This window comes from Homalodisca vitripennis, unplaced genomic scaffold, assembly GCF_021130785.1.
Source record: "Homalodisca vitripennis isolate AUS2020 unplaced genomic scaffold, UT_GWSS_2.1 ScUCBcl_3919;HRSCAF=9736, whole genome shotgun sequence".
Classification (NCBI taxonomy): domain Eukaryota; kingdom Metazoa; phylum Arthropoda; class Insecta; order Hemiptera; family Cicadellidae; genus Homalodisca; species Homalodisca vitripennis.
The window spans coordinates 31,113-42,500 of NW_025780033.1; the positions used below are offsets into that span (position 1 = coordinate 31,113).

The 11,388-nt window shown below is 36.8% G+C and overlaps 2 protein-coding genes across 2 annotated transcripts; both read left to right on the top strand.

The window, feature by feature from the left end:
- The first annotated feature begins 9,375 nt into the window (after positions 1-9,375).
- LOC124372731 lies at positions 9,376-10,590 on the top strand. Its single transcript, XM_046831140.1, has one exon. It carries the CDS (start codon positions 9,376-9,378, stop codon positions 10,588-10,590), a length of 1,215 nt encoding a protein of 404 aa, XP_046687096.1.
- A 14-nt stretch (positions 10,591-10,604) lies between these two features.
- On the top strand, positions 10,605-10,976 carry LOC124372732. Its single transcript, XM_046831141.1, has one exon. The coding sequence runs from the start codon at positions 10,605-10,607 to the stop codon at positions 10,974-10,976; it is 372 nt and encodes a 123-aa protein (XP_046687097.1).
- Positions 10,977-11,388: the final 412 nt, after the last annotated feature.

Sequence of the window (11,388 nt, forward strand, 5' to 3'; positions counted from 1 at the left end):
TGCAATTATATGGCAAACAACAAAATAAAACAGGCACAGTATAATGGTGTGTAATATTATGTCAGTAGCACACTTTTACAAAATCACTGTGACCACAATATTGCGAAAAAACCGTGAAGTGGTTAATTGAAGAACCCTACCACCACCGAGATGTAGTTACTGTTGAACGTTCAAACAACATGTAGTAGAGTTTTGTATTAATTGCCAGCATAACCTACTGGCTTTACTAGCGAGGTTTTGAGATCTTCAAGGCCACCCTAATTTGCCTGAAACAAAGAAAATGAGTTAAACCATAATATAGCATGTCTTCTCTATACAAAGTATTCATTCTCTTTAGTTATTTCACTTAATTGTAATGCATATAAGTAGTTTTAAATTAATCGTTTTAAATTACAACTGTTATACTTGTTAAAAATTTAACAGATAATAATCAAAAAGCCGAGGTATTAGATAGCAAGTCTGTGTATGTACTTATTGTAGTTTATACTTAGGTGTAGTTGCTGAGTTAGACGTTCTAGTGTTAGTTAAATTTCAGAGTCCTTGCCATGACATCTCTTAATTGTAATTTAAGTTTGGTTCCAGTTTGCTCCCATAGCTGTAGGTAGATTTAGCTCTTTCTTGAGTTATGCTTCGGTGACAATGCACTTGCAATGTGTCTAAAATTTGTTCCTTCTGTCTCAGCACAGGCCTATTTTTATATCCCTTATTTATTATTTTTCCTATAGTAACTGCGTTATTAATCAAACTTTGTGTATTAAATAAACACAAAATTGTTATTTAATTAATGTAACACAACACAACAATTAATTTACTGAATAATATTTTATTTTATGTTTCTTGCCATTTTCCTCTTAAGTATTAAACACAACTCCAATTGTAGCTTTTGAAATCATTAAATCGTATTTTTTTATTCAAATTATACGTATATGTATCCTTAATAGGTACAAAGTGCTTGGTATAGTGCATTGTCTTTCATTTTGTTGATTACCGTGTTTGGTTTTCAGATCTGTTTGTGTTTGTTTGGTTTGATTTTCAGTATTTTAATTTACTATATTTGCAACAACGTTTCAGTATTACGCAATATACTTTGCTCAATGCCGGTACTGTAAGTTTACACGTAATCTATATTATTCTTAGTTTTGTGTTGCCATATGAATATTTATTTTATATAATTAAATTTTGTGTAAGTTGTTACTTTTTTATTTATTTCTGCAGTGAATTTTGTTCTTTGTTTTCTTCTACAGTGTAGAATTATGTGAAAATGTATGCATTACTTATCAAATTTTTGTATAGTATTTGTTCTTTGTGCATGATTGGTTTTATTTGGTGGTATGCTCTCTTTCTATAATTCACAGAAGAATCATTATTAAATTAATGTAATTTTGATTTACTGATAGTTCTAAGCAAAATCACTGTATGTTCTATTTTTTAATGGACTGTTTATATTAATTTAGCTTAACAAGGTTATTAACCAATATATGTATTGTATTCAGCATACCAAACATTTGATTTTAGCATTAGAATGTTTAAATTAAATTTGTTAATTTAGGTTTCCTATTAAAAACAAGCATTTATGACAATTTTGAATATAAATTTACTATGGTGATGTCTGTTACAAAACTTATTTAATTTAAATAATAAAAATACAGACTGTACTAATGGGTTTTAAATTAGCATGGGGTGGAGAATACATACAGTTTTACACTTTTTCAGTGTAACAACCAATGCATGTTTGAAATGATAATAAATTGAAAAATTGCCTTATACAAAATAAATTGTTATCCTTATATTGTGTATTAAGATGCTAAAATAGTATTCCTCTTTTGTTCTCCTTAACTTATACACATCCTTGACTTATTTAGTAGTTCTTTTTGTTTTGTTGATGTACTTATAAAGTCTATTTATTGTATAAATACTGTTTACTTCTTTAATATGCTCTTAAGCTGTAAATACTCATAGATTAATTGTAAATCATATATCTAATGAATAACATTGTTATATTTTTATATTATGGATTGGCTTTTTTATTAGGATGTTACATTGTTATTAATAAATTGTTGCTATTTTGTATATAAAATATTAAATCATTTAACCTCCTACCCTTTTTTATTTTTATTGTTGAAAAAGATAATTCTCAGCAAATGTATCTCAATAACTTCATAACTCCACTGGGTGACCATCTGAGGATAAGTTCTACGAGTGCAAGGTGTGTTCAAAAAGTACCCAACCTTATTTTCTATAGCACGCACGGGGATATAGATGCAGTCAACTTAAGGTCATATGACCTCGATATTGTGTTAGTCGACTGTAGCTTGTCAAGAGAATGACTTGAGGGAAGCATGCACGGGGATGTAGATGGTTAACTTAAGGTCATGTGACCTCGATATCACGTCAGTCGACTAGCTTGTTAAGGGTATGGCTGGAGTGAAGCACGCACTGAGATGTAGATTCAGTTAACTTAATGTCATCTGACCTCGATACTGTGTCCTTGGGGCTGAGGAGATATGCTCCCAAGTATCTTTTCCTAGTCTCTACGATGGCAGGACAATCCAACCAAATGTGCTCAGCTGACTCCTCCTCTTCTCCACAGAGTCTACATTCGCTGCTCCGACTAAGGCCTACCTTCAAAAGGTGCTTCCTCAGAGGGCCATGTCCTGTCAACATTCCTAATATCAGTCTTATATCCTCCTTATTCTGGTCTAGGAGAGCTATCCACCCTTTTGCATAAGGAGAGATAAACATTTTGGATATCCTTAAACCCGAGGCTCTGCTCCAAATTCTTGTATCTTGTCCTCTTTTCCCAATCTTTAACCAGAGCTTGAATGTTGGAGAAGGCTATCCCACAACCTGGTTCAGGCCCCACCAATGTGGATTCTGCTCCCTTTTTGGCGAGGATGTCCACTTTTTCATTCCCATGAATTCCTTCATGACCCGCCATCCAACCGAGTGTTACTCTGTTATTTGTTGCTAGTTCTGCTAGAGCATTCCTGCATTCCCAGACCGCTTTCGAATCAATCGAACAGGTATCCAGTGCCTTCAGTGCAGCCTGACTATCAGAGAGTATTAGGTATGATAATCCTTTTGTCCTCAACTGTGTGAGTCTTCTGGAACATGAATCTATTGCCATGATCTCCGCCTGAAAAACTGAGGCATGTCTTCCTAGGGGCACAGCCATGTCAACTCCAGGTCCATGTATTCCATATCCTGCCCTAGAGTCTAGGAGTGAACCATCGGTGAAAAACTTCAGGACTCCTTTTTTAGGGTAGGCCTCCCTTTTAATCCATTCCTCCCTACTTCCGATAGAGACCGTATATGGTTTTTCAAAGGAGTATTTCTTAACCATAGTATCAGATACTTTGGTTAGCATTTCAGCCTCAGGAAAATTTTCCAATATCTTCATGTGGCCTTCTAGGGAGGTAGCATTTATTACCTTTGTTCCTAGTAGCTTCATTGCGCTCATCGCAGCTGTTCTCATCACTTCCTGGCCAAGAGGAGTGTAACCCAGAACCGCTTCCATTGCTAGTGTTGGGCAGGAGCTCATTGCTCCCGTGATGCTTAAGCAAGCTAACCTTTGAAGACTCTGTAGCCTTTTTGCAGCTGTTGTTTGTTCGACCTTCGGCCACCACACTAGAGCAGCATATGTGACCATTGGTTTTACTATGGTTTCGTAAATCCAATATATCATTTTGGGTTTAAGTCCCCATTTAAATCCAGAGTCTCTTACAGGCCCCAAGGGCCATTATTGCTTTGGATGTCTTGTTTCTAATATGGGAGTTCCGTGAGCTTCTCATCCAGGATTAAACCCAGATACTTCACCTCCTTTGTTTGGTTAATGCTGATTCCCTCCAGGACTGGTTTTGCTAGCTGGAATTTCCTTTTCCTGGTAAAGGTAATCATATTAGTTTTTGATGGGTTGATTCGCAGACCTTCCCCATGACACCAGTTGCTTATGAAGTTCAGTTCTGTTTGTATTAGGCGTTCCAGCCTGCCTATGTTTTTCCCTTTAATCATAAGCACTAGGTCGTCCGCATAACATAGTAGCCTTATTCCCCTCTTCTCTGCTTTTCTTAGGAGATCATCCACTACCATCGCCCACAGGAGAGGAGATAAGACTCCCCCTTAGTCTTTTCAGTCGCCAGTGTTAATCCATGTTGTCAGACCCATGAACTCACGCTACACATTGACATATTCAGCACCAACTGTGCATCTTCTGTGGTACGAGCAACAAAGACAGCAGCGATATCACCTACATATCCCACCAGGAATGTCTCCGGGGGCATATGTAAATGCAAAATCCATTGTAGGACACTATCTACATGTTGGAGCCTAAGACAGAACTCTGAGTAGGCGTGCTTGTGACCTCCCTCCTGCATGTGCCATGTGTTTTCCAACCTCGTTTGATCTAAAGCAGCATCAGCTACTCAACTTATGTAAAGATTTACCTTAGAATGTGCTTCATTGTATGTTTTAGTTTTAGTATATGCCAGAGACTGTCTGAAAACAGAGCAATCTGTAGTGCCTTGCTGATGCTTGAGTTCAGCTGGCCTCACATTATTCTCCTTGTTCAGAAACCAATGTGGATAGGCCTTGCTTTCCTTCTTTAAGTGACCTATACCTTCACATTGCAGACACACACATAATCTTTTCTTCGGTCAGAGCTTTTACAAGTTGCTTGATAGTGACTGACCCCTAAATACCGGTGTTTATCTATTTTTCTTACTTTATTTTAGTACCACTGTATATTTATTACTATTACCTATGGAGAGAAAAGGCTGTTTGTATTTCGTTTCTTCTTATCAAACATGGATTTTTTTATTCTTTCATATTGGCATACTGTGTTGAAATAAAAGGGTTGTATTAATGTGTGTGTATGTGCGTATGTAGCAGCCTGGTCTGGTGGCTGAGCGACCCGCGGCGGTCGTGGCTCGGCTGTGGGGATGTCAGCGGCAGGCAGTGACAGACCCGGCCTCTCCTCCACCTGATACTGCTCAAGATTTGCTACTTGAATTGTCCCCATATCACAAACAACTAAAAGCTACCCATATTAATGCTCGGTCATTGAGGGGGCACGTGGACGTGCCACAAGGATCCATTCTTGGCTCTTTACTTTTTCACTATATGTAAACTATATAAGCAATGCACTGATACATACGAAATTTCACTCTTATGCAGATTACTTACAGGATATTCGCACACTGTAACATTAACTGGGACATTCAATAGATTTTACTTTGGAATGAAAAGCACGGACAAATACAACTGGGACTAACCTAAAACCATAGTAATTGGGCATTTTAGACTTCTGAATTCAGTTGACTTTAACAACGTACGCTAAATATTGGTAAACGGGGAGACTGTAGCATAGTGTAGTGGTGTGAGGAGTTTGGGATTGACTATTACAAAAACACTGGACTCAGCTGATTATGTTGTAGGTACCTGTAAAAAGGCATTTGCAGCAGTTCATATGTTGAAGAGAATGCAAAGATTTCTACCATACCACAGAAAGCTTCTACTGATTAAATCACTCATATTTCCTCACTTCCTTTACTGTTGTGGTTAATGACATGACTATTGTTTTGAATAACAGAATGCACAAAATCCAAAATGATTGTATATTTTCTTTGTTTAACTTAAAGCGAGATGAGCATATCTCACCTTACTATGTACAAATGTCAGCGTTAAAATTAGACAATGGAAGAGCTTTAAGAATCTTAATTTTACTTTTCCTATCCTACCAACTAGGTTTCCAAAATACTTTGCAAACGATTTTCAGTTCATTGCTATTAAAGAAGGCGTGAGTAACACCTACACTACGAATTACTCACCACAGAACAGTTGTCAATAAACCATTTTTAGTATCTCCTTGTCGTTTGTGGAATTCCCTCCCAGCCCCTTTAAAGTCTTTGGAAATCCGGGATCGGTTTGCTTCGGCTGTTGTATTTTTACAGGAGATGTCTTCGACCGTGGTGCCCGAGAGTCACTAGTCTTGATTTGTTGCAGACAGAATGAATGTGTGAATGAAAGTAAACAGTTTTAATAGAGATATAATGTTTTTTATAACTTTAACATTACATAATAAACTTTATTTTTATTATAAAATCGTCATAAATAATTTTCCAATATATTATTAATTTTATACACAGTATGGACTTAAGAGTGAATTTTTTTATTAGGTACTTTGTTGTTAGTTTTATAATACATAGCAATTGTTAATTTTATTCTATAAATGCTGTTCATTTGATTTAATTTGGTTTTTGATAGAAGATTCCGAATGGTTTAGATGTATATATGTACGTCAGATTATGTGTAAAAAGGGCTATACAGTCCTAACTTCACCTGAAAAAATAAAGAGAATTTTCATTTCATCACAGAACTGAACTTTTCCTTTTGAATTTGTGCCCAATTCATCTCACAGATTGGATCTTATTTTCTGTATTCTCAGGTTTATTCTTTGTTCTGATCTCCCCAAGCAACTGAGCGAATGTCTTCCCCATTCTCTTTTAAATATAACTAGGCTAACTCTATATTACTGCTACCATTACTTTTTTCAAATATTCGTTGATATTCATAATATCTTTAAAAATTTGTGCTTGTGTACATGACATCATTGAATATAAAATAAAAATCAAAGAGTGAAAAGTCAGAGTTATAGGTCGTTGACAAGATTTAATTTTAGGGAATTCTTTCGTTATAGTAACTTCCCTAGCACTCCAGAAACGGGATATTCTAATTTCCTTTTTTCTGTCTATGGCAGCAATTTCGTTCTCTAATTCGATATTGATACTACCAACAAATAATTATTTTAGTCAGTTTGATATTCAGATGTTTTGCACCGTTATTATGTATTATGATTGTGTTAAAAACTTGTAATTGATCGTGTTATGGTTTACAGCAACTAAGTGAATCTAAAATGTTATATGTTGAGCTCTTAAACTGGATATGCATTTGTCTAAGCTTATTTAATACCTACATTGTTGATTATATTTAATAAACTCTTATTTTACTTATACACTGCACAACTACGTAGTTTTATGATGACTTACTGATACAAAAAAGAAACTCTAACATATAAATAGTTGAATAATAGGATTTAAATTGTACTTACAAAACTTTACTTGACATTAAGATGCCTAATCTCATCATTGAAACGACTAAACCACAACGATTAAATTACTATTTTTATTTATTCTTTTAAAAGTTAAAGTCATGCGAACCTTCATTTCTTCTTCTTCGCCCTGTAAGGCTCTCATTTTACTCGAATCAATTTTGCGGTTTAACTGCCTCCAGCCCAATCCTTCCCTTTGCTGAACCTTGCGTGAACCTATCTTAAACTTGACCTACTACTGAAAGAACGTAGATCCACTCATTCATGACAGAGAATTTGACTCATATACAACAGCATCTTCGGAAAATAACGAAATTTAACTTCTGGCCATTACAACCTGGCAAAAAATAATATGAAGAGAACACCAATTTTTCCAAACCAAACACCGATCCGATTCAATTACGAGAATATGACGTCTGAACTGCGCATATCCCCGCATGTTTGTTTCTCCCACAGTACCGTAACCCAATTGTAAATTACGCGTTTGAATAAAAGAGAGTCAAGTATTGTATTTGTACATTCGCTTACTGTTTTTAGAGATCAAAATCAGATTGATTACTAAAACAGTTACTACAAAACAAAAATCAGTAAAACCCTAAAATATTTGTATACTTAAATAACCTATTGTGGAGCCCCTAGGGTCCCGAGGCCTCTCAAACGTGCAACATGTGCGATATGGTAAATACGCCCCGAGCTAACGGTATATCGAGAACCACCCGACTCGCGAGTTAAACTCTCTCGTACATCCTAAAATATTAACCAAACTACGACATAAAATTTGTCAAAAATCATGATTGAGTTAGTTAAACTCTTTGACTACAAATTATACCGTTTTTAAGCTCACCTGTCAAAACAATAGCAGGCGATTAACTTTCTCATGTCATGTTTAAAAACTTATATACAAGTTTTTACTTTATTTGACTATTTAAATTATAAAATAGAGTTATTTAGTTTTTGAATGGTGTCATTAGTGTTATCTACTTATCAACCTTATTCATACAAAGTATCAAAACGTTATATTTATTCTAAGTAGGCTAGATCATGAGTTATTTGAAACAGAAGCATTGGCATTTTTCACCATTCCGAGCGTATTTTCGCGTTTACGTTCTATTACAAAATAGGCAACATGTTTCAGCTGCTGTAATTCCAATTTGTGAAGTTGGCGTAATCGTTTATTCTGAATAAAATCTCGCAAGAATAAAATTAATATTAAAACATTTGTATTAATTTACTAGTGGTATTAACATATATTTATAAAATTATATAATAGGGTTTTGACGTGACAACGTCTTAAATTAGGTTGCGGCTCGGAGTCACTCATGAAAAAGTGTAACGCCCGGTAACGTTACGATGCCCGTCCAGTGGGTTCCGCCGCACGGGATAAAGCAGATAACTGTGGGTCCGCCGCACGGGATAAAGCAGATAACTATGTTTATTCGTGAAAATGTGGAGTGCTTAGATTCGTCATTTACAACAACTACAACAATAAAGATAAATAATTGTACATTGATATTTCATTATCGTAAACTATGATTGATTGATTAATTGTTAGATTGACACAAAAGTTGAGAAACCGAGTTTATAGGTTATGTCATACTATTGACAAATGTTGATAGTGTTAAGTAAATTATTAGTTTAAATCACGCTGCAATCAATCGTAATTCAGTCGATTGAGAAGAAACAGCGCGTATTGCTAGTCAAACATTTAAAATAACAAATTATAACCTCTAACCTGTCATAACATACAATCAAGTATCAGAGAATGACAAGTCAGTCAGTGCTGAAAAAGATTTTTTAGGGAAGCGACACATGAAACCAGACAAATGGAAACCCGCTCGGACCCGCTGGAGACATTTTGTGAATTCCGCAAGAAAAGCTCAAATAAGTATCTAAAGATTTTTCACCAAAATGCAGACCGAATGAAGAATAAAATAGAAAGATTTAACCATTGCCTTCATGAGCTTGTTCCGGATGTAATTGTAATTTCGGAACATGGGCAAAATGGGGATGACATGGCCAATACGAGACTTATAAACTATGAGTTGGTGACATCGTTCTGCAGAGAAGGTATTTCAAAAGGAGGAATAGCAATATATAAGCATAATAGTATACAAAATGAAGTAACAACATTAAACATTGAATATCTTAGCACTCCTCTTGTTTGCGAAGTTTCTGCTATTTCCATTGGTCTCAATAGGAAAACTAATCTACATGTTCTTGGCATCTATCGTCCCCCAAACAACGATAAGGATGCTTACTTGCTGACCCTAATGACACTGTCTTCGGTACTGGAACAGTGGAGATCACAGAGAAATGTTGTTTTCATTGTCGGTGACTTTAATGTCGATGGCCTCAAAACATCCAGAGAGAGAGTTCTTCTGAATGAACTACTGGCAGGTTTTCATATGGAAAGAATTGATCTGGCCCCGACTAGAGTGACTCAGAAAACCTTCTCCTCCATAGACATGTGCTGTGTCTCTGCAGAGTACATCGGTGATGTCAACGTGCAGGTCCTCCATACAGGAATCTCAGACCACACCGGCCATCTGTGTAGCCTCAATTTTGAAATAAAAAAGAAAGTTCCAATCCTGTCAACTCGTCGTCACATCAACAGCATAAATCTTGAAAATTTGAGGATGCATCTCGACCTTCAATCATGGGATAGAGTACTAACGTGTATTGACGTGGATGACGCGTATAACAATTTTCTTGCCATTGTAACTTCTGCCCTTGATACTACCTGTCCAGCCAAAAATACTAGACAGAAACCACGTAAATCAATTACTCTGGCTTATGATCACGAAGCTAATCAAATGAAACAAGAGTTCATACAAGCCGAAAATGCTTTTAAACTGTACGGCAGACAAGAAGACAAAAAAAGATCATCTGACTTTAAAAAAGCCTATGATTTAAAACTAAAATCATTGAGAAAGCAAGCTAGTGCCAATTTTATCGCTGAATCAAATAACAAGGCAAAAGCAATATGGACTGTCATTAATAGAGAAAGACGAGAAAAAACTCAAGAACACTCAAACGTGAATCACTTGCTTCTCGATTGTGTGGAGTCCAGTAGTCCCCAAGAGATGGCCAATAGTTTCAACAAATTCTTCACATCAGTGGCGGAGGATACGTTGAACAGGGTGGACAAGGGTGATCCTCGCACAATTCCCAGCGGGGACCTGAACATAGCCTTCCCATTGACAGAGTTTGAGCCAACATCGAAGAGGGAGTTAAGTAAAATAATACGTAACATGAAGAACAAAACTTCAGCGGGGCTAGATGAGTTCTCCTCTGTGATGTTGAGGGGCTGTGAAAAGGAACTGCTTGAGCCGCTACTGCACGTTGTCAACTTGAGCCTCCGACTTGGTGTCTGTCCTAAGAAGATGAAGTCTTCAAAAGTGATACCCCTTCACAAACAAGGAAGCAAGCATGATTTGGAAAACTACAGGCCGATTTCTCTGGTTATACCTTTTCAAAAGTTATAGAGAAAGTTGTACATATGCGGATCTGTGAACACCTACAGAAGAATTCCATACAACTCGGAGAACAACATGGATTCCTAAGTAAGAAGTCAACTCTGACAGCTTTAGTGGAGTTGGTGGAATACATCATTGATAGGCTCGAGGAGGGACATAGTGTGACCGGTGTCTACCTGGATCTGAGCAAGGCTTTTGATTGCCTAGGTCATGAGCTAATCCTGGCTAAGCTCAGTAAGCTTGGATTCAGGGACACCGCTTGGAACTGGTTCAGCAATTACCTTCAAGACAGAGACCAATTAGTTGAACTAAGGCACTTCGACAATAAAGCGACCACCTTCTTCAGGTCAAGTCAGCTCCCCATTACCAGAGGCTGTCCGTGCTGGGTCCTGTGATCTTTATCCTGTTTACCTACGATTTACCAGAATACACTCAAGAGTTCTGCAAAACAATCATGTATGCAGACGACTCTGTCCTTTTGTCATCCAGTATTTCTGCGGAGGATTTGGAAATCAAAGGTTATATCGCACTTGGTCTGGCCATGGATTACTGCAATGGGAATGATTTGGTCTTTAATGAAACCAAGACGAAACAGCTTGTTATGGGTTCAAAAAGAGATACCATCTCTGAGTTTCCTGGACTTCAATTGGTGGAATCCACCAAACACCTCGGTATCGTCATCGATGGCAAGTTGTCGTGGGTGCAGCACCTAAACATCTTATGCGGCAAGCTGAGCAGCGGTATCTTCGCCCTGAGACGGGTTAAGTCCGTCAGCAACATTGAAGCCGTTAAAATTACATACTTTTC